Here is a 24,531-nt window from a genome sequence, read left to right as displayed (position 1 = left end):
TTTGAATAATCATAAAATAGCTGACTGCATTACTGAGTAATGTAGGACATTTTTATGTATTTATCATGTTTATTCATCTGTCCTCCAAAAGTGTCTGAGTTTAGCATTTGCCTTGCTTTTGAATTTAGCATTTGATTCTCTTCAAGGCTGCAGCCATGGCTCCACCAGAGGAGGAACTGAAGAGACTGGGCTCCCTGGAGGAAAGAAGGCAGAACCTGGTGTCAGACTTCCCACCCCCTGCTGGCCGGGAATTCATCTTGCGCACCACAGTGCCACGCCCTGCTCCCTACTCCAAAGCTCTGCCTCAGCGAATGTACAGTGTTCTCACCAAAGAGGATTTTAGACTTGCAGGTGCCTTTTCATCAGATACTTCCTTCTTCTAATTCTTCTGGCATTACCTCGTTGGTGGCTTCCGAGACAGCGCTGCCTCTTCCTGCGAGAGGATGGGTGTGCCAGGGAGAACCTGTGAGGTCACGTTGAGGGCCCCGTGCAGTGGAATGATCAGGAATCAAACCAGCATCTGAAAGACTTGCCAGCACCAGGCTAATCTCTGCTTCTTGGTGGAGGCAGAGAAAATGGGCTTGAGCTATGGAGAGATTTCTGCCTTGAAGAGATGGCCTTTGTAAATGGGGGTGGGGGGGTGGGGACAAAAGACAGCAGAAGCTCTCTGTACTCAGCTCTGGCAGGATAATGTTCATTTTATTCTCTCCTGTGCCTGTCCTCCAGGCCACTGCCTGCATTCATAGTCTGTGTAAACACTTAATGGTTGTATTTATTAGTATCAAGTATGCAAAATAGAGTATCTGTTAACTCCAATTTCTGGATATTTTGGTGGTAGCTTCTAGTCCCAGAATCTGTGTTTTTAAAATGCTACATGACACTCTGTTTATTCAGTCACCTGGTGGTCATCTCTATTACACTAATTAACTTTCCATGAGCATTTTGAATATTCTAGGAGAAAGCCTAGAATTTCCAGTTTCTCTTTTTCCATGTAACTGTAACCTAGATGTATTCCTTCTGATAAAACTATAAAATGTCGTGGCAAATTAGTTTTATATATCTTGTAAAATTCGTTTTCTCTCATCTGTTTTCCTTTTGGTCACCGCGTAGCTTATCAGCCAGCAGATGTGCCCTCTCCCCTCCCCTTGCCGTGCAGCACGCGTTCTCTTCCCGTGGTTGCTGGCTGGGGACTGTCTCGATGACGTCGAGAGGAGCACATGCTAAAAATACAGCCTTGGTACATAGAGATTATCATGCACTTAGTATAATTTGGTATATGCGCTAATGCAATGAGTAGAGGATTATTTTAATGTACTGCTTTGCGTTTGTATTTCAGTTAAAAATGAAAGTAATCTGTGGGGATGTGCAGCACCCAGCGTGGGGATAACCACCATATTCCTAGTTATGTGAAGGTCAACATGTACTAAGCTGTTTTGCTATATGGCCTCTGTTTGCCGATCTGAAGTAATTTTTAGACCTAAAGTACCCACTTCAATCCAAAGTAAAAAATGGTTATACTGAAGCATACACTTGCCTGTGTAACTCTAAGGAATTGATAGAGCTGTGCAAACCCTGTGTTATATTGTTTTTGTAAAAATTTCAAAAATGTGTCTCTATAGTAAGTGTGTATACACATACGTCTGTGCGTGCGTGTGAAGCAGGAGTCCTGGCTGACGGCCGCCAGCCTCACGGCGTCTCCTCTGCGCAGCTGGACTCTGTAGCCTTGGTCGGCCATGCAGACACAGGCCTGAGGACAGCGCTGGACCAAGTAGAAGACGTTTCTTTCAAGGACAGAGTTTGCTTTCTGACGAGGAAGTTTATTGCAAAGAAAAACTCTACAAAAGGAAAAGTCAGACTTTAAAAAGGCATTGCGAATCTAATAAAAAGGAGAGTGTTGCTTTCTGTGGCTAATTTTCTCTTATTTTCTCCCCTCTGAGGAGCACTTCAGCCTTATTTCACTTAGTTTTGTGCTGGCTCAGATCTTCCTAAGTATTTGCAGCCTCCTGGGTCCTGCAGAACAGGAGTCTGAAGAACATTCTTTGTGCCTTTTTAAAGGTAATTATGCCATTTTATTTTTATTATAGTTATGTGCGAGTTTGTTTCACATTTTTAAGTACCCGCTTTGTATCAGGTACTGTACTGGCAGTGAAGATAAAACAGAAACCAAAACACACTGCCCCTAGGGAAGACCGACGTGACGTTACCGTAAGATGTATAGTGAACGCAGCTGTGTGGTTTGGAGGCCGACATTTGTCCTACAGATCCAGTCATCCGTTGGTTCATTGACGTTAGTAATAAATGCAGTAATAGTAGCAGAAGGTGGTGTGGGAAAGGGTTTTCCCGCAGGCTTTGGGGATCAGAAAATCATGCCAGAGGATGTGGTTTCTGGAGACCGGGAGAGGAGCAGGAGCTGGGGAAAGGGCGGGAAGCGCGCCCAGGCGTTGTTTGCAAAGAGCCTCAGTGATTCTCCCACCCCTGCGTGCTCGCCGATGCTCGTGCTTGTGCTGTGCGGACTTTATTTCTCCACCTCTTCAGTCTGGACTTAGCTGAGTCTTTCTTTGATCAGTGGGACATTAGCAAGTGTGACCCAGGCAGAGACCTGGAGGGCCCTGCGCATGGGGCCTGCCTTCCCTTCCCACCGAGAGCCCTGGCCACCGCGGGAAAAAGCCTGCGAAAGGCCGAGAGCTGGGTGCTGTGTTATGCAGCAAAAGTTACCTGGCAGGAGGGGATAGAAGAGTGTTACAAGCAGAGGAAACAGGATGGGCAGAAACCCAGAAAGAGACAAAAATGTATATTTAGGCAACAGCCAGCATTTCAGTTTGGTTGAAGCGTGGTATCCATAGTGGGAAGGGGTGAGAAATGAAGATGGTGAGGTAAACTGAGGAAGGACCGAGAAGTTCTGGGGAAGCCACAGCAAGACGTTTGGGCTTCACCTTCAGGGCGGTGGGTGAGTCATTGCAGGGTTTTAAGCAGGGAGTGACCCGGGGGGTTTAGACCACACTGTAGCAGGGCAGCTGGAGTGTAGGAGCTGAGAAAGTATAGCTGAGTCCTAGATCCTGAGCTAAATTGTAAGCCCCTTGGAAGGAAGGTAGCAATTAGAGCGTCAGTGTTTATCTTCCTTTTGTGCTTGTACTGTGCTCCAAAGAGGTGCACAAATGCCTGTGGAAGCCACATGAAATGTCCTCACTCTGGGGCCCTCCCACACCTACACATTCCTACACCACCATAATCAGACTTTTCTTCAGGTGGGAATTTCCAGAACCTCCAGGCATTTATGTTTGTATTTCATTCATTAGTCCAGCAAATACTTCTTGAGTGCCTGCTGTGTGCCGGGTACCATTCTAGGCACTGGGGAGACGGCAGTGAACAGCACAGATGAAAGCCGTGCCCTCGTGGCCGTGCCGGCAGTAAGGGACACCCAGTACACGCAACTATCTCGGCAGGCAGGGTGCGTCCCAGAAAGGGGTCACGGAAGGCTCGTGCGGTGGTGGCGTTTGGGCAGAGACGTGAGTGAAGCGAGGGAGCGGGCCTCGTGCACGGTGTGCGGGAGATGAGTCCAGGCAGGGAGCGCACGCGGCGCGGAGGCACAGAGGGGCCAGCGTGGCTGGAGTGGAGTCGCACGAGCAAGGGCAGGTTACGGGAAGCCTTAGGAGGTGGGATTTGTTTTCTTTTTTTTCATTCATTTAAAAATAACCTTTGCTGTCTATATACTGCAGCCCAAAAACCCAGACCTCAAGGGATTTGTTTTTTGATGGAGAGGGGAAGGCAGTGGAAAGTTCTGAGCCAGGGAAATGTCCTGATGTGACCCCTTTGGCTTCCGTGTGCAGCATGCACCGCAGGGGCTGGGGGAGGCGTTCGCACTGGAGTGCTGGCCGTGGGGGGAGGGATTGGATTCAGTCCGTATCTGGAAGGCAGAATGCACAGAATTGCTGACGGATTCAACCAGGGAACGAGAAAGAGTCAAGGATGACTTGGAAGGTCTGAGGCCTGCGGGAATGATGCTGTCATTTACTGCCACGGGAAAGACAGGGAAGAGCAAGTTGTGGGGGTGCCTTGAGTACAGATTTTGAGTTAGGACATGTTAGTGTTAAGATGTCAACTAGACACCTGTGTGGCCAGCCTGTAGGAAGCCCCAGTGACCTCCCGCCTGCCTCCAGGAGGCCACACCCTGTGCAGGCCCCAGCCCCACGCCCACTGTTCCAGGCTTAGTCCCTGTGACCAGCACGATACGGAAGTAGAGCTGGTATGTCACTCCCAAGACCCTGAGCCAGGACAACCCAGCTAAGCCACTCCCAGATTGCTGACCCTCAGCAACCGTGTAAGATGTTTGTCTTAAACTGCTAAGTTTGGGGGTAATTTATTAATAGTACGCAGCAATAGATAACTAATACCCAAGTGGTTGGTTATATAAGGAAAAGACTGGGGCTTATGTTATAAGTTGGGTAATGTAGGTAGTACTTAAGCCACAGAGTATGTGGTCACCTAGAGAGTGACCTCATAGCAAAGAGAAGAGGTCAGGATTGAGCAAAAGAGGAGGAGGAGGGGGAGGACCGGCAGAGGAGATGCGAAAGGAGTAGTTACTGAGGTAGAAGGAAAACCAAAAGTGCGATGTCTTTAAATCCAAGAAAAAAACTCAAGGTGGGAGTTGATCAACTGTGTCGAATGCCATTGAGTTGTCAAGTACAGTGAGGACTAAGAGTTGACTGTTGTGCCTCGTGTGTGCAGAGTAACAACTGCGTTCAGAGCGAGGGGAATCCTTGTTGGGAATGAACAGAGGGAGCTGCCTCGAGGGAAGATGGGTCTCCCCGAGAGCCTTTCGCTAGTGCAGGTGGTACAGTGGAAACTTCTGCCCCAGCCACATGGGGTGTGGGCTGCTGGCGCTGTTCGTGCCAGGCACTGGAGGGCAGGGTGTGGAAGAGGAGAAGACCACGAAGCCACCATCCAGTCTGCTTCAAACCAACAGGTGCCCTATCCACTGCCCCTGCCGCCAGCTCCCTTCTGGGCACACACTCATGGACAGGCTTGGTGCCAACAAATGCTAAGTGAATGAATGAATGAATGCTTCTATGGCAAAAGAAGCCCCACACTTTCTTTTTTTTTGAGATAGCATCTTACTCTGTCACTTGGGCTAGAGTGCAGTGGCGTCATCGCAACCTCAAACTCCTAGGCTCAAGCCATGCCTCAGGCTCCCAAGTAGCTGGGACTACAGGCGTGCACCACTATGCCCAGCTAATTTTAGTAGAGACTGGCTCTCGCTCTTGCTCAGGCTGGTTTCAAACTCCTGACCTCAAGCAATCTGCCCACCTCGGCCTCCCAGAGAGCTAGGATTACAGGTGTGAGCCCCCATGCTGGTGTGCTCCACTCTTGTGTTAGAATCTTCTGGCCTCTTTGATTTTCAGCCATTGGGCACCGCGAGACCAGAACACTTCAGAATATGAGCTCCTGAAAACCCAAGGAGCGCAGCCAGCACATCTCTGCTCTGCGAAGTGGGACTTGGCCTCAGCCCGTGAAAGGAGACGTGGCTAATGTTGAAGCAAACTCAAGCTAGTTCATGTAGGCGCAACTTCTTCTCCAACGCTCCCCCCGCCCCCGCCCCTGCAGCTTGTGATGTCTGACAGGTGGCCATGGATAGATCCTCCCAAGTGAACATCTCACCCTCTGCAGGGAGCGCTCCCAGGGTAGCTGCCCAGCCGAGGGAGGCAGCAGAACAAGAGGACCCGACCCCATCCCTCCTGAGAGGGCGCGGCCTTGGCGCTCCTGGCAGAGGCCTTGCTGCAGCTCCCAGGCGCACTTCTCCCCGTGCCTTCAGCTGAAGGAGCCCCTCTAAGGAAGTTACATTTCTTCCCTATCAGGATGAAAAATGGGTGGACTTTTTTTCATGCACAACCCTACAGCATCTTTCATTTTCGTTTAAATTTGCAGGGCTGTCTTCACTTTGTCCCGGAATGAGGTGGGGGTGTCTTGTGCGGGTGACAGTGCAGGCGGGGCTGGCTCCACGCTGGGCTCCACGCTGGGCGAGCTGATTCCCGTCTGCAGCGCTGAGACCTGTGAGAAAAGGTATTTCCCAAGAGAGAAAAAAAGATTCAGTAACCGTATCAGTTTCCTACAGCTGCCCTAACGCAGTATCACGCAGCCCCGCTTGTCTCACAGCTCTGGAGGCCGCGCTCCCTCTGAAACCTGCAGGGCGCGTCCTCGGCCTCTTGGCTTCTGCTGGGGCAGCAGCCCTTGGCCTTCCTGGGCTTGTAGCTGCAGCACTCCGCTCGCCGCCTCTGTGGTCACCGGGCCTTACCCTGCGCGTCTGTCTCTTCCCTCGTGACACCGGTCCTGTAGGATTTAGGGCCCACCCTGCTCCAGTATGACATTCTTTCAACTAATGACTTCTGCAATGACCCTATTTGCAAACAAGGTCACATTCTGAGGTACTGGGGGTTAGAGCTTCAACATTTTTGGGGGGGCGAGGAGGGCACAATTCAACCCATAACAGCCACATTCAAAAGCCCTCCAGCCTTCGGTGACCCCAGCTCTCCCGGGGCTGAGCCGGGGCCTGACGCACAGAAGGGCAGGCCTTGGCTCCGGGTCGGTCGGTTTCCAACCCCGGCCTTGCGCACGAGCCGCAGGCGCTGGGCTGTCGCCTCTCCTCTTTGAGCTTCCGTTTTCTCCTCTGCCAAAGGGGGACACAAGTAAGTACCCAACAGGTTGTTATAAAATTCACATATTTATTAAATATTTATTAAACTTAGTAATGACAAGTTGTTGAGCTGTACTAAGCGGCACAGTTACGGACGACAGAATGATTAGTTGCGGGACACAAGCACCATTTTAACGTGAGGACGCATCTAGCTCTCCAGTCCTGCTCAGATCTCCTAGATCTCCCGCCATCCCACCAAGTGGACTGTCCTCTTTTCATCCCTTTGCCCCTCCTCGGGTCACAGAAGGAAGTTTCGTCCAAAGGCTGCGTGGGCTTTGGCGGGCGAGGGCCGGGTGCGGGAGGCGTGGCCCGCACAGAGTCGGAGCGGGAGACTGGAGAGCAGGATGCCGCGGCGGCGGCAGCGGCTCCAAGAGCCGCGTGTGCTGTGGCGGAGTCTGGACCGTATCCGCCAAGGCGGAGCGGCTCTGAACGGTTTGCCATAAAGAGCAGCAGGACCCCACCGGGACCGCCAGGAAGCCACCGCAGCGAGCCCAGCGAGCGCTGGCGGTGGCCTTGACCTCCTGTAGTGGCAGTGGGGGGAGGGACTGGGCAAGTGACGTCAGCAGGACTTGGTGAGGGGCTGGAGGTGGCGATGAGCCAGGTGTCCCTGTGACCCTGGGGGGCAGCTGCTGTCGTGAGGGGATCTGCCAAGGCGCGGCCAGTGGTGGCAGCAACGTGCCCTTTCCAGCACGTGTCACGCAGTGGACGGCGTCCACAGGAGGCGACCCTGTCCCTCGCTGCACCCAGGAGTCTCCAGTCCTGCTGCTGCCGGGGAAGGGGGGTAACGCCCTGCTGCCCCCTCCTCTACTGACGCCTGCGCCAGGGGCCGGTCAGACCCGAGCGACACGCGAAGCCACACCGAGCTCTCCGGCCACTTCGCGGTTTGAGGAGACGACGACTTGTCCGTGCCGTTTCCTCACATTCCTCTTCCAGCCCTGTGTTGGCCCAGAACACTTTATTTTTGCCCGCGTTACATAATGAGGGAACCGCATCCTTAGTAAGCCGCTGTCACTCTCCTGCGTTATCTTGACTGCACGAAGAAAGGAAGTATTTTTAGAGTGTGAATTTCCCAGACGTTCTCAACTATTCTGGGCCTGAAGACGTCACGACGTCAGGGAGAGGCCCGGTAGCGGCAGGTGCAGCCTGCCAGCTGAGCCCGGTCCCGTCCATCCGGGGCTCCCCCTCCGAAGCCGGTGGGGACAGCCTGTCCCACCTCATCCCAGGGCAGGCGGCTCCTCTGCGCCAGGCCTCCCGCTGCCTGCAGCTGGTTCTGGAGCCCAGGAATGCGCTGCTTTTCTTTCCTCCTCTTGTTACTTCCCAAAAAACAACCCTGAGCAACGACCTCTCCCTCCCGGCCCCAAGGCCCTCCTGTAGCTGAGCTGGGCATGACGTGAGAAGGCGGCCAGCTTCCCCCATGGCTGTGAGGGGCCGAGTGCCCCCCACAGCAAAACAAACCCGTCCACAAAGGCCAGGAGTCTCAGGCCTGGCCATATGGTTGGGAGCCACACATGTTGCTTTTGTGTGTTTCTCAGATGTCCGGGCACGTTCCAGGAGCTGGTGTGAAGCAAACCCGCAGGAAAAGCCAACCCACCTCCAGGCATCTGGAGGCTGCTGGCAGGAGTCCAGTAGGGACCTACCTTGGTCATAATGGAAATAATTCAACCAAAAATCCCGACAGAGTCAGGAGAGAGGTGACCCTCCTCACTGAAGATTTCATCTGAGACCTTTGCAAATATCCAAATTATGTATGCTCTTAGAGCAGGTAGTTTTCTCACAGTTAAATTAGCTGATTCGGAGTTTTTCAAGCATGAATAATGTGCGCTGCCTCTTCAAGGGACAGCTTTTTGCAGTTCTTGGCTTTATCTTTGGGTCTCAGCCCGGTGACAGGCATCTCACCTGTAAATGTGGCACCTCAATCTTCAGATGAGCCACAAGAGCTGGTAGTCATTTGTATAGATGATCAAGGAAATGAAAAAATGCTTTTTAAAGGACTGGAGAATTTAAAGACCTCTAAGACTCCATCCTCAGACTCTGGGGAGGGAGAAAAGTTGGTGGAGCCCAGTTGGAAACACAGCCCATTAGCTTAACACTCACAGTCCTGTGATCTGCACGAGCCAAGCGTCTCGTGCACCATACCAGTGAGATGCCCCTGCCGGGAGGAAATGCATGTGGGCCGCGGGTGCAGGTGTTCTCACCCTCCTCCAGCCACCTTGCAGAGGGCAACTCTGAGGATGTCTGTGAGCATCAGATGGGCCCTCGGGGTTAGTGATGGGAGGTGCCAGCAAGGTGGCAAGCACAGCTGGGCTGCAAGAGCAGCCGGCAGAGGGGCCTGGCACCATTCACTTGCAGGTCTAGGATGTAGCATGTGGCCCTTTGCAGTATGGCTGACACGTGAGTTGGATAGTCCCGCAGGAGGGAAGGCTAGTGAGTGAACCTCGCTGACCAGCATCTGCCTTACTGAAGAGAACAATAAGGTCTTTGTGAACAATTGGCCCTGTAAAGAAGGCTTGAAAGGGAAAAGAAGAGAGTTAATAAAAGGATGGTTTTAAATTGAAGAGTGGGGCCAGGTGCAGTGGCTCACACCTGTAATCCTAGCATTCTGGGAGGCTGAGGCAGGAGGATTGCTTGAGCTCAGGAATTCAAGACCAGTCTGAGCAAGAGTGAAACCCCGTCTCTACTAAAAACAGAAAAAATTAGCTGGGTATGGTGGCGTGCGCCTGTAGTCCCAGCTACTCGGGAGGCTGAGGCAGGAGGATCGCTTGAGCCCAGGAGTTGGAGGTTGCTGTGAGCTCGGCTGATGCTACAGCACTCTAGCCTGGGCAACAGAGTGAGACTCTGTCTAAAAATAAATAAATAAATTGAAAAGTGGTTTTCCAATTTTTGGTTGGTTATTGACATGGTTATATACAATGAATATAATGTAGCATCTAGTGGCAGAACTTTATAAATGGCTTTTGGCTTGTGTTTACAGAATCATTAAAGGTCACTTACAGTTTTTAATTTTACAGGGAAATTATTGGTTAGAGGTACTTGGTTGGGTTCTTTCAACTGCAGGGAGCAAAGACCCACCAGCTCAAGTAAGGATCCGCGGGGAGCCGTGAGGGCCGCGAAAGGAAACTGGCCGCTGGGGTCTTGAGCCCGGAGGACGGACTGGGGCTTGGGTCAGCTCGGGAGCACCGAGGCTGCGGGAGTTCACGGCTTCTCACCCTCGCGTATTACCGTGACTGTGACTCGGCTCCAAGTGACTGGCTTTGTGTCCCAGGACCTGCCAGCTGCTCTCCCCTTTCACAGTTTCATTCCTCGGCACTTGCAGCTCGCTCGAGGTCCACGCAGCAGCGTCTCTCCTCTCCCCCTCGGCACCCTTCCCAGCTCTGCTCTCACCGGCGCGGTCCTTGACTGTCCCAGGTCCCTGGCCATGCGCGTGGTCGGCCACTTCATCTTTTCATCCAGACTGTTGGTCGTAGGCTGGGGCCACTGGCCCATCACCTGGGACTGGGAAATGTTCATGGATGTGACATGCTCTTTGCCCTCTTGGCAGGGCCATGAAAGGAAAATCCTTCAGAAGCTGTGATGGCAGCTCTAGGAAGGTTCACTTCAAGACTTTAGTTATTCCTGAGGGTTTCTATTTAACGTTTCATTTGAAAGTTATTTCAAACTTGGAAAGTTGCAAGAATAGCAAGTACAAAGAAGTCTTATAAATGCTTTACCAGGTTCACCTATTATCAATATTTTGTCAATTAAGTTTTCTAGGACTACTTTTTAATAAAGCTGTGGTACATGGAAACTATGAATGACCCCGTTCCTCTGCTACCCACTTACCGTGTCCTCCCTTCTGTGTGTTCTGATGGAGAGAAAGGACAAAAGCTGTGTTGGGTCACTTCTCAGGATAGAAGTTGTCAAAATGGCCATAGACCTGAGTTAGGAGATAGATTTTCAATTAGGAGATATGTTTTCAAGTTTAAACTGTCTCTATAAGACATGGGAGAGAGCTATTGATATTTTATTGCATATGACAAAATCAATCCATTTAAAATAAATTTGAGGGTAGAGAAAGAAAACGGCATTCTAATTACGCTGAAAAGCCAGACCCACAGCCACTGAAATACTGGAAAAAATATTTTAAATCTTTTTAAATGCATACTATGCAGATTTTAATTTTTTAAAAAGATATAATTTACAACAGAAGACTAGGAATAAATTTGGCAGAAGATTTGCAAGCTTTTAAGGGAGAAAATCATGAAACTTTGTTGAAAAAAATTAAAAGACATAAATTGAGAGACAATGTCAATATGCCATTATTCTTGTATAGAAAGACACGGTATCAGGTATCACAAAGACATCCATCCCCCACAATGACATAATTCCAAACAAAACCCCAAAGGGTTTCTATTTGTTCCATTTGTTTTTTGGTGGAACTAGAATAGTTGAATCTGAAATGTATATGGAAGAGCTAAAGGCCATGAACAACCCAACCATTTTATGTTTTTCTTTTTTTTAGAGACAGAGTCTCATTCTGTCACCTAAGCTGGAGTGCAGGGGTGTCATCACAGCCTACTGCAGCCTTGAATTGCTGGCCTCAAGCAATCCTCCCGCCTCAGCCTCCAAGTGTTAGTAGCTGGGTCTACAGGTACACACCACCGCGCCTGCTCTAAGCTATTCTTGAAGAACAGTGAGATAGTGGATATCATGCGATGAGATATTAAGACTTATTATAATGCAATACTAGTTAAAAGAGTGTGGTACTACCATATGATCCAGCAATCCCAAAACAGGGCATATGTCCAAAGGAAATGAAATCAGTATGTCAAAGAGTTATCTTTACTCCCGTGTTTATTGAAGCACTATTCACAATAGCCAAGATATGGAATCAACCTAAGTGCCCATCAACGGATGAATTAAAAATATGTGATACTGTAAAAAATGTTCATCTGAAGTAATATTTCACTTTATATTTTCAAGAAGGTAGTGAGGTGTGTTGGTGGCTGAGGTCTCTTGAAATTGCGGGGAAAAAAAGGGAAAATTTTCCATCTCTGGTACCACATCCTTATTTATGGATATAAACCTCAGTTAACTGGAATACCAATGGCATGTATGGTCCTGTGGAATACATGGTCCTGGTTAACTAAAAATCAACCAGCAAACACTCTAGTAACCATTACAGGAAGAACTTCACCTTAAAAAGCACACTAGGCCAGAGATAAGTGAGTGTTTCTTAACGTTTGAGGCATCTCACATGCCTCAAGTATATTGTACTGAACAATGATTGTAATTGGATGTGGCCATAGAAGGGACAATAAACAGAAGTGTTTGCTAACATTGGGATATTCCCTGGAATTAAAAAATAAATAAATATATGTTATCCTTTAAAAAAAAAATGTGATACATATATACCATGGAATACTATTCAGCCATAAAAGGCATGAAATCCTGCCATTTGTGACAAAATGGATGAACCTGGAGGGCATCGTGCCAAGTGAAATAAGCAGGCACAGAAAGACAAATACTGTGTGATCTCACTCACGCGGAAGCTAAAGAAGCTGATCTCACGGAAGCAGAGTAGGAGAGCTACGGGGAGGGGAGGGCGCGAGGGAGAGATTGGTCAATGGGCACAAAGCTACAGACAGGAGGAGTAAGTTCTGGTGTTCTCTTGCACAGTAGGGTGACTACGGTTAACAATATCGTACTGTATATTTCAAAATAGCTAGAAGACAGGATTATGAATGTTCTCACCATGATGAAATGATATAGGTTTGGGGTGATGGACATGTGAAATACCCTGATTCGATCTTTACACAATGTATACATGTATCGAAACATCGCACTGTACCCCATACATATGTACGATTATGTGTCAATTAAAAACAAAACTTAACAAAAAAGGTATGGTGCTGACTTAAAGTAGTCCACTAGAACAGATGGCGGGTTCAGAAACAGGCCTACGCCTGTAAGGAAGCTTGGGTTCTGACAGAGACAGCAAAGCAGAGCAGTGGCGAAGAGATGGGATAGTCAATAAACCGCGCTTGGGCAAGAGGTTATCCTTGTATCCCAAGAGGGAAAATAAATGAAATTGGAGCCCTATGTCACTCCCTACTCAAAAATCAATTTCTGGCAGAGTAAATACCCTTATGTAAAAGGCAAACACATAAAACATTTAGAACACAATATGGGAAAGAAGCTTTAAAATTTTAGAGGAGGGAAGTCTAAATATGAAAGAATACGGAGCATAAAGGAAACACAAAGAACATGAACCATAAAGGAAAAGACTGGTACATTTGACCACATTAATATTAAGGGCTTCTGTTCAACAGGCACATAAAGAATATGAAAAGACAAGCTACAGACTAGGAAAAGATATTTGCACCTATACAACCAACGTGGATTAGTGTCCAGAACAGATTTAAAAATCCCTCCCTTGAATCGGTAAGAAAAGACTAAAAACCCAACAGAAAAACAGGCAAAAAAGATATGAACAAGTCTATCATAGAAGAGGAAATAAGAATGAGCAAAACTCTTAGGAAAAGTTGTTCAACCTCATTAACAATTTAAGAAATGCAAATCAAAATCACGAGACATCATTTCACACATACCAGATGGGCACAAATTTTAAAGTTAGACAATATTCAAGTGTTGACAAGGATTTCGAGCAACAGGAACTCTTATCCATCGCTGGCAAAAGTGCAAATTGGTATAACTTTGCAAAATAATTTTGCATTACCTAATGAAGTTTGAATAAGTACATACCCCACAACATAGTAACTCTGCTCCTGGTATGTAGGTTAGGGCAGTGGTTCTCAAAGTGTAGTCCCCAGGCCAGTAGCATCAGTATCACCTGGGAACGTCAGAAATGCAAATTCTCCAGCCACCCAGACCTAGGGAGCCAGACACTCTGGGGCCCGGGCGGCACTCTGTATTTCAGCAAGTGATTCTGATGTATATTCAAGTTTGAGAGCCACGTGTGGGCTCCGGGAGACCTAAACGAGAACGTTCACAGCAGCACTTGATAAAACCCACGCACTGGAAACTCTGATGTCCTTTGACTGTGGAAAGGATACTTACATTGTGATATAGCCATAGAACGGTGGAAAGAAACGAACCACCTTTACGCTTGCAGGCGTTGATGAGTATTACAAACAAAACCAAGTGGAAGAAGCATGGCACAGAGACACACATGCAGCACGGTTTCATCGATCTAAAAGTCAAAACCTGGCAACTCTCCACAAAAACTGGTTTAGGAACATGCACATAGGTAGTGCTCCCATCGAGAAAAGCAGGGGAATGCTTTCCACTCAATTCAGGAGAGTGGTTCTGTTGTGGGGAAGGAAAGAGGATGCAATTAGGGAGGCGTGGACAGGCTTTAAAGGTACAGGGCCTATTCTATTTTTAAGCTAAGTGGTAGGTATATTGCTGTTCACTTTACTATTTTTAAATTATAGTATAGTTTTATATCCTAAAGTGGGAACTAGAAGTTTCCATCACACAGGAAGCGCTTGCATTACTGAGCGCCCGGGGCAGCGACAGCAGCAAGCCTGCCCAGCTGGCTGGCCTGGGCCTGGGGTCTGGCTGTGAGATGCAAACGCGGCTGGTCCATGCACACCGGACGCTGGCTTACATCCTGATGGGGACACTTCTGGACCCTATGACTGGGTGGGACTTTGAAGAGGTTAGGCAGGGAGGATCAGGGAATACCGAGTCCCACTTTCTCTCCCTCCACTTCATGCGTCAACATTGTCTGCCCTTTGGCCACCTGACCTTGTCCTCCCCTCCCAGTTTTCCCACAGAGGATAAGAGCTTTAGCTGTGGTTTGGGAGAAAGGAGCCAACTGCCAATCTATTGGAACTTTTGTATACGCAGTTTTGCTGTTATACATGCGCACACACGTACATACATTGCACAATAAAGAAAGGATGTTTATGGCTGTGAATGGTACTATTTTAAGACTCTTAGTTCATTTACATGAACATTTAGCAAAGTCATCTATCTTTATCAAAAAATCCTTTTAACAAACATTTCCCTAAAATAATGACAGATGGTCAGTAGGGTCACTCAGCCGCACGGCAGAGATTTAACCTTTCAGCAATCACTCCCACAGGAATGTCTTTGGGAGGACCCTGAACATGTGATACTGCCACCTGTTTGACAAATTGGACTTTCTCTCAGTAATTATTTTGGACTAGATCTTTAAGCAGAGAGAAAACTTGCTATTTGTAACCACGTACTTGCTGGAGTTTGGGTTTTCAAAACATCACGACTCCAGGCAGAGAAGGGAAACAGCCCTAAGATGGCACCACTGCGCACTGCCCTTCCACAGTCCGCCATGTGCTGAGACTGATGCCACTGTCACCGAATCTTCCCTGGAGCCAAGGGACTGGTGGTATTTTCCACGGATAGTCGCAAAAAAGACTTTCGTACTGACACATGGGTGTAACGAGGAACAAGTGCAAAGTCTGCCTGAACCACTGAACACTTGAAAGTGTGCACTTGTTGGACTCCCTTTGGGCGAGTCCCTTTTCTCTGCTATTGACGGTACTGAACTTAGGTAGAAAAGTTTGCAAAACGCTCCCTAAGTGTGGCAGAGAGTTCGAGTTCACAGAACTCCCTCTGGCAATGGGGGCTTTAGGCCAGTGGCTTGTGAGGGAAACGGACCAGGCGGTCAAGGGCCACAGGCCTCCCCCATCCCTCTTCCCCTGCATGGCAACCCTAGAGGTGAAAGAGAAACCTTTACCGTGTTAAGCTATTGAATTTTTTTTTCCCCTGACTTGCAGCTAGTATTGCATATCCTAAGGTGATTCACAAAGGAAATGCATGAAAATGCTCACCTGGTGTTTTGTGATGACTACTTGGGTGGAGGGTGAGTTAGGGGAAGGCAGACTGGAGACATGGCTCTGGGAGGGTATTACCTGGGCCTGTTGCTGTGCAGGTACATGGGTGCTACTCTCTCTGAGAGTTACAGGTAGGCAAGCGCTGAAAAAAAACGATAGTGTGCATCACTTGTTTCTTATGTGGACTGCTGGATTGTTCACAGTTTAGTTAGGTTACAGCTGCACAGAGAAAGAAAAAGAGCTGGAAGTCTTTTGGAGTTAGGGAAGGCTGGCCTCCTTTTGGGATACACCCATCCTTCAGAGACAACATCCACGGAAAGGTATTTACACAAGGATTGGGGCTGACCTGCTCTCCCCTCAAGGATTTAATGAGCCCTCCCAGCAAAACACCTTCCCAGCAGCGTTTTTCAACATCTGGAGGGTGGTCAGAGATCCTGCCATGTGGGCTGCCAGGAGACCTCAGGGTCTGTGAAACCAGCAGGCTTCTGAGGGAAACTCCAGCCAGGCGTTCTTCCACAGGAGGCTCCGGACTGACAATAAGAGAATGGTATGCAAGTTCCACGGACACGGGCCTGGGCTCACCATCAGGATGAGAAACTGGGCACCCGGAAGAGCAGAAGGGACCGAACGCTACAGCCCTGTGTCCGCCTGACGCTCAGAGCAACACAGCCTTCTCCACATTGGCTCCCAGCTCCTGCCAGGTGGGAATGTGCTGGGTGATGAATAAGGATTTGCTTGTTCAAATTATCCCAAAATTGAGCTTTGAGAACATGCATTGATTTGGAGCGAGGATGGGAATAGTTACCTTCCTTTGCAGGATTTGATTCTGAAGGTTGCATTGGACCTCATGATTCATCGTGCCTGGGCTGGACTGCTTTACACATGCTGCTGAGAAAACGCCAAATTCTAACCAGGGGCTATCAGGTGGCCCAGCCACAGGGTTAGGGACAGCTTGGGATTCTCTGGACCTCAATTTCTTGATTTCGGCAGGAAGATAATTCCTTTGTTACCCTTCTCTAAAATATAGAAACTGTCACTGGGTTTCCATGCAGGCCTCTAAAGAAAGACAATTCTCCTTTAGAAGATCATCCAAGACTCAAAACAAATCTGCTTTTGGCAGGACACCATTTAATCAGCTGAAAGATATTTATATCTGTGCTTACAATTCTGTGCCTTGTCATGGGAAGGGAGAGAAGGAAGTTGGGGATAAAATGCTCCCTCATTTTTCAGAGGCATAATTAGAAGACTCTTTGGGAGAGCATCCTAAGTTGTTAGGTTTGATATTCGCCATCCATCTCAAGTTTACTAGAAACAATAGGTTTCTTTCTAATGAAAATAACTATAAAAATAGTGTAATACAAGTGAGGGGAGAGATCATGTCGATGAACTGTGACAATTCACTTGGTCACTCTGTTAATTCAGATCGATGGAACAGTCCATAGAGCAGATGCCTCAGTAGGAATTTTGTAAATGGCATCTGCTGAGAATTGGAATTGGTGTTTTGTTCCTGAGCTATCCTGATAAGCTTCCTTTCAAAGGTCCATGTGCTCATGAGCTTGCCAGCGACATACCTTTAAAGATGTTATCTGTTAGGTGCAAGGGCCTGGCTCATGGGGCTCAGAATCAGTGAGGGTTTGGGGGAAGTGGGATTGGATGCTGGACGAAAAAGTTACCTATAAAATAATGGGGTCGATTCCAAAATGATGCCCCCCAGCAGGGCTGGAAGCCAGCGCTGTCCAGGGAGACCTGCATTTCCCGAGGGAGAGCATGCTCAGCCACTTAAACACCTGGACATGCAGAGAGAACAAAGTGAGCAGAAACCCCCCATTGCTCTCTGGGCTATTTCCATGCTGCCAAGTATTTCTGAGCAGGGCAAGCAGGAAAATGTCTCAGTTCCTCCAGGGGCAAAACGGGGATATGATGTCTATTATTTGCCATAGAACTCCTAAGATTCAGGGCTGATGTCAGTAAAACTACATAATGCGGGAAGCATGTATTTGAAATCCTGCCATTTCAAACTAATCATCCAATTTACCCACTGGTCAGGCCCACTCCTCAGACACCCCCACGCGTGAGCCACCCCCCACTACACTTCCTAATCCTTCAGAGCCTTTGTGCTCGCTAATCTAATGAATCGCTTCCTGCCTGCACAGAGGAGGCCGCTGTGGCTGTCAGGATACATTGTGCCACAGATGGCCAAGCTCTCTAAATCTACTCGGCAAATTCCTGAAGGGCAGGGACCAGGTTTTATTTACATTGTTCTTTAATCCATCAAACCCTCACATGACATATGACTAATTAATTGCATATGTGGATGAGTCGGTAGAAAAGTATTATTTACTATAATTTCTTTTAGCTAAGGTAGGTGTCTATTATGAAATACTTCAGATTTCCAACTACATGTGTGCTAGAAGGTATACAGAATGCTCACGATCGCTGTGACCTGAAAGCTGGCTTAGGACATGGCTGTATCCCTAAAGAAGCCTGTGGTCCCCCCTTGATCTCAGGCTCCTTCCTCTAGCCCAGAGCATGGAACCACCACCTGAGTTTTCTATTAAGTAGCATCTTGCTTCTCTTTATATTTTGCCACATAGGATATATTCCTAAACAATACATTATCTATCAAGTTTTCCATGTTTTTAACCTTCATATAAATGAAATCCCAGTGTATGTGTTCTTCCTGACTTGTTTGGATTATACTTTCTATTTGTGACATCACCCACGTTGATGTACACAACGTAACTGCATTTTCACAGCTGCACAGTATTTTATTGTATGACTATATCCGATTTATCCATTCTTCTGTTAAGAACATTTGGGTTGTCCAGACTTTTTGCTGTTACTAACAGTGCTCTGTGAACAATCAGGGGTGACTCTTTGTGCACATACAGTTTCTCTAGTGTACATACTTAGTGAGGTATCTGTAATCCGCATTTCCTGAGGCTTACCATCTTGTGCTAGTTGTCTTCGAAAAATTAAAACCCAAAAAATGCAAAGTCCTCTTCGTCTTGCTCAATCAGCTCTATTAAAAACAACGTCCTTGAAGCAGCTGGCATTCCACTGCATGGATGTTCGCAGCACGAATCCCCACACACAGGCAGAACTTCTCAGGGTTGTAAAATGAAGCCGAAGATGTTGCCAACACTCTTCTTATCAGAAGCAGCAGGCTCCTTGCTGCATTGGGCATGAAAGCATTGCTGCTTGCACAACACAGACAAGTACCAAATGACTGCGCACGCTCCCATCCCTGCTGGAACCTTCTGCCGGGACCATATAGCCACGCACTCACATGTAGAGGGGTAGTAGTCTCTAAGTGGGATAGAGGGATTCCCTGAGGAGGCTTCTGTTTGAACAGCAACTTCCCAGCCTTCTACAAATCGCATGCTTGCCATGCATGGGAAGGGTCCAACCTAACCCAGTGGGCATTTTAAAAAAACAAGGAACAGAACACCCTTCAATAAAGAATAGAAAATAAAAGCAAAGCAAACCTTACCTCACAAATCTCCTGTTTTGGAGGTAGGTGTTTAGAGTTGTGTTGCTAATACAGTAGCCATTGCCATGTGTGGCTACTGAATACACTGGAAAAGTGGATACTGAGGCTGAGGAACTGAATTGTGTATTTTGTTAAATTTTACTTTATTTTTAATTTTTTTAAAATTTCAGAATATTACAGGGGTATAAATGTTTTGGTTACATGACTTGCTTTTGTACAGTTTGAGTAAAAGTTACAAGTGTGTCCATAATCCAGAGAGTGTGCACTGTACCCATTAGGTGCGAATTTACCTAACCCTTCATCCCCGCTCCCACCTGCTTGGTTTCCGTTGAATTTTACTACTATATGTGCATGAGTGTTTATTATATTAGTTCCAATTTAGCAGTGAGTACATGTGGTGTTTGTTTTTCCATTCTTGCGATACTTCACCTAAAAGGATGATCTCCAGTTCCATCCAGGTTGTTACAAAAAGTATTAGTTCACCATTTTTTTTATGGCTGAGTAGAACTCCATGGTCTACATATACCGCATCTTATTAATCCACTCATGTATTGATGGGCACTTGGGCTGTTTCCACATCTTTGCAATTGTGAATTGTGCTGCTATGAACATTCGAGAGCAGATGTCTTTTTAATAAAATGTCTTTTTTTCCTTTGAGTAGATACCCAGTAGTGGGATTGCTGGATGAAATGATAGGTCTACTTTTAGTTCTTTGAGGAATCTCCATACTACTTTCCATAGAGGTTTTACTGGTTTGCAGTCCCACCAGCAGTGTATAAGTGTTGCTTTCTCTCAGCATCCACACCAGCATCTGTTGTTTTGGGACTTTTTGATAAAAAACTCCATTCTCACTGGAGTTAGGTGATAGCTCATTATGGTTTTGATTTACATTTCCCTGATGATTAGAGATGTTGAGCATTTTTTCATATGTTTATTGGCCATTAGTCTATCTTCTTTTGAAAAGCTTCTATTCATGCCTTTGCCCACTTTTTAATGGGGTTGTTTGATGTTTTCTTGCTGATTTGCTTGAGTTCTTTGTAGATTCTGGTTATTAGCCATTTATTGGATGTATAGCATGCAAATATTTTCTTCCACTCTGTAGGTTGTCTATATATTGTTAATGTGTCAATACTACTCAAAGTCTACAGACTCAATGCAATGCCTATGAAAATCCCAATGATATTTTTGCAGAAATAGAAAAATCCATCCTAAAATTCATATGGAATCCCAAGGGACCCCAAATACCCAAAACAATCTTGAAAAGAAGTCAGAGGCCTCACATTTTCTGATTTCAAAATTTACTACAAAGAGACAGTAATCAAAACAGTGTGGTACTGGCATAAAGATAGACATAGTCTAAGACCAATGGAATCAAATGGAGAGCCCAGAAATAGATCCTCACTAATATGGCCAAATGATTTTTGATAAGGGTGCCAAGACCATTCAAAGGGTAAAGGACAGTTAACAAATGCTGCTGGGAAAATTGAATATCCACATATAAAAGAATGAAGTTAGGCTCTTAGCTAACACCATATACAGAAATTAACATGAAATGGATCAAAGACCTAAATGTTAGAGCTAAAACTATAAAACCCTTAGAAGAAAACATAGGGGAAAGGCTGCATAATGTTGGGCTTGTCAAATCATTTGTCAGACCATTCTTAGATCTGATAGCAAAAGCACAGCCAACATAAAAAAAAAAGTAGGCAAATTGGACTTCATAAAAAATTTAAAACTTTTGTGTAAAGTTCACTCAACAGAGTAAAAAGACAATCTACAGAATGGGAAAGAATATTTGCAAATCACATATGTGATATGAAACTAATATCTAGAATATATAAAGAACTAAAACTCAACAACAAAAGCAAAACATCCAATCAAAAATGGGTAAAGGACTTGAAAAGATATTTCTCCAACAATGATATACAAATAGCCAATAAGCACATGAAAAGATGCTCAATACCACTAATCATTAGGTAAATGCAAATCAGAACCATAATGAGATACTACTTCATACCCATTAGGATGGCTATTACCATAAAAACAGAAAACAAAAAGTGTTGGTGAGGATGCGGGGAAATTGAAAGTCTTGTGCATTGCTGGTGGGAATGTAAAATGTTGCAGCTGCTGTGGAAAACAGTATGGCGGCTCCTCAAAATATTAAACATATAATTATCATTTGTTCCAGCAATTCCACTTCTGGGTACATACCCAAAAGAAGTGAAAGTAGGGTCCCCAACAGATATTTGCATACTCATGTTCATAGCATCATTATTCACAAAAGCTAAAAGATAGTAACTACCCAAATGTCCATGGAAAGATGAATGGATAACAAAATGTGGCATATACATACAATGGAATGTTATTTGGCTTAAAAAAGGAAGGAAATCTGACACACGCTTTGACATGGATGAACTTTGAGGGCATAATGCTAAGTGAAATTAATGCTAAGTGAAATAAGCCAAACGCAAAAGGACAAATATCATATGATTCCACTTATATGAGGTGCCTTGAGTAGTCAATTACATAGTGACAGAAAGAATGGTGGTTACCAAGGACCGGGGAAGAAGTTATTGTTTAGTGAGCACATAGTTTCAGCGTGGGATGATGAAAAAGTTGTGGAGATGGATGGTGATGATTATCATACAACAGTGTGAATGTACTTAATGCCACTGAACTGTACACTTAAAAATGACTAAAATGGTAAATTTTATGTTACATATATTTTACCACAATAAAAATTATTTATGTGGCTTATATTTCTGTTGGATGGCATTGGTCTAGAAACTCAATATGGTTGTAGTTAATTATAATTAGTGGTCATAATTCACAATTATCTTTAAAAAAAAAGAGAAAAAATTTTGGTAGAGTTTATTTTAAAAAAATCAAGTGATTGACCTCTACTTATCTACTGATGTGAAACCATACTGGAATATAGCACACTAAGTCAGGGAGTTATTCTTACAAGCTATACCAGGCACAGGGTACTCAATGGGTCTCAGAGATGCACACTGAGCTGGAGAAAGGGCAGGCATTGATGTCAGGGTGGCAGATGGTTCTAATGCCCAGGGGGAGTTTAAGAATTAGTGAACACCTAGTTCTTCACAAGGACAGGGTAACATTTGAGCAATGGTATTTCATTAGGAACTGATTTTGTCGTTGTGCTACATAAGAAAGATGGCATACAGTGATGAAACATGAAATACTTATTCCTCATATGTCATGCTCTGCTAAAAGAAACTTTGGGGCTCTCTCTGCCCCCTTACTCCCTCCTCCCTGAAGGAGGCAGAGTGACTTATCCCACTGGTGAATTTAGGGGAAGCAACGGAGAATGAAAATGACTGGCCCTTCTCTTTCTCATCAGCCTGTCTATAGGACAGACCACTTTTATGTGCTGAGGACACAGGGCCCTAAAGTTAGACCTGGGGATCCTTCTCTCATTGTTTCCAAGATGAAGCCAAGTGACTGTGGGGCTGGGTTTTGGGGTGAGGGTGCTTGTCCTCCAGGATAGACTGACTCCCACTTTCCTGCAGGGGGGCTGCCCCAGGGTCCCAGCTGGACACGGAGGTCCCAAGTGTTAGCTTGACGGGGGCTGCAGATCCCTGCCATGATCCCAGTCCTACTTTATGAACCTCGAAACTGACACTGTGAGTTCCATCTGTCCGACTCCTGTATCTCATTTCTCAACTGGTTCCCAGTTTGATGTGAGGAGAGAGGCATCGGTAATTATCTTCCCTACACCTCCTAATAGCAGATTTCAACAGAAAAAGAACAATAAACACGAAACAGTAGCAATGTTTCATGTATGCTCCTTTAAATATCCATTTGATGAAAGCCAAGGCATAAGTTAAGTCATAGGTCTGTAAGGAAATATCATGCGGAAAGCGGTAAAACATTTTTCAGGATTGCACAGGTGGCTCTAAAGCTGAAGCATAGCAATCCAGAGTTACAACCAATAAGATCGGGCCGTGTGTGTGGTGTTTGTGCGTAAACTGTACGTGCCAAGCACTTGTTAGGTTCAGGGACCATGAGACTGCTTTCTTCAGCTCATTTTGTGGGCCAAATCAAAAACATGTCGGGATTTTTCCTAAACAGACTTTAGCTTCATATGCGTACAGGTGTTTGGAGGTTCTGCAATCTAATGGTGGCATCTGGTTGTAGGCAAGGCAGATGTGTAAGAGCAGAAGAACAGTGAAGTACAAACACTTTGACAAATGTGGAATAATTAACAATATTTTTAAGGTGTTTGTAGGCCATTTTCAAAGATTGCTAGTATCTACTACTGAGAAGACCCTAGTCAGTGATTTGAGAGAACTAAGAGAGAAACTGCTGAAGCAGAGAAGCAGGCATTGGAACGCAGAATGTATTTTAATAACACTGCCATTTCTCGACGGTGAATATGAACACAACCAGGATGGCAAAACACCCTTGATAATATAAAGTAACTGACAAACTCAAGGTGGGATGTGACTTTTTCTGGTGATGGGATATTCAAATAGTGTGCAGTGTGACTAGCCACAATTTTTCAGTTCAAAAGAATAAATGGTGGAATGAGAGACAGGCTAATAATATGCAACAGAAAATGAGATGTTATTTGCACAATTTATTTTTGATGTTTGATATCCGTGATTCTGTGTCCTGTAAGTAAACACAGTCTTTCCATTTTACTCTAAAGAGCTCAAGAGTGTTGACTTCTTTGACATAGAATTCAAAGTGCCCCAAACTTTTATTTCTGAATAAACTACATTTTAAATGTTTAAAGAATCTGAAGAAGAGATTTGATTTATGAGCAAGATGTGTGGAGGGAAAATCCTTTTCCCATCCATAGTTAAGAAACTGGAGAAGGGTATTCATTTGTCACAGGAAAATCTCCCCAAGAAATGTACCTTAGGCTGTAATTAACACTGAGAGTGGGCTTCTTTAAAAATTCCATCTGAATTCTCCTTCCTGACTTCATTAGTCTTCAGAGAGTGTCTTGGATCAATGTCACTCAGTGAGGGGAACAGGCCAGTGTCTGGCCAGCCTGACACTGGGCGTGCACGGTCTGGGTGCGTGGGCCCACCCTGCTCAGGAAGTCCTCCCCGCGCCCCCACGGCACACACAAATCAGCTGTGCTCCCCACGCCGGGCAAGGGCACAGCCGCGTGTCTCGGCACAGGCATATCTACACACGGTTCCATACTGAAAACTGGTTCATTCCCCAGCTACCACTTCCCAGTTCTGTTCCTGTTTTCAGAACCTTTCTTTTCCTTTTCTCAGCCTAAACCGCGTCTCCTAACTTCTATGAGTCTGTTTCTTTTCTTTTTATAAATTTAAGGGGAACAAGTGCAGTTTTGTTACATGGGTATATTGCGTGGTGGTGGAGTCTGGGCTTTCAATGTACTCCTCACCCGAACAGTGTACATCATACCCAATAGGGAAGTGTTCGTCCCCCACCCACCTCCCATGGTCCCACCTTTTGTAGTCTCCGACACTATTATTCCACTCTCTACGTCCACGCATACCCACTGTTTAGCTCCTACGCGTAAGTGA

At 46.1% G+C, this 24,531-nt stretch overlaps 1 protein-coding gene across 1 annotated transcript in view; it reads left to right on the top strand.

The window, feature by feature from the left end:
• The window catches only part of RAB3GAP1 (RAB3 GTPase activating protein subunit 1 (catalytic)), a 121,829-nt gene extending 120,232 nt beyond the window's left edge, over nucleotides 1–1,597 (top strand). The window contains 1 exon segment of the mRNA XM_012650505.1: nucleotides 147–1,597. Coding sequence (XP_012505959.1) covers nucleotides 147–383 — 237 coding nt within the window. The 3' untranslated portion in view covers nucleotides 384–1,597.
• Nucleotides 1,598–24,531: the final 22,934 nt, after the last annotated feature.

Source organism: Propithecus coquereli, unplaced genomic scaffold (assembly GCF_000956105.1).
Source record: "Propithecus coquereli isolate 6110/MARCELLA unplaced genomic scaffold, Pcoq_1.0 Scaffold33, whole genome shotgun sequence".
In the NCBI taxonomy this organism is placed as follows: domain Eukaryota; kingdom Metazoa; phylum Chordata; class Mammalia; order Primates; family Indriidae; genus Propithecus; species Propithecus coquereli.
Note: the sequence above shows the minus strand (reverse complement) of the source record. Positions and strands in the feature narration are given on the sequence as shown.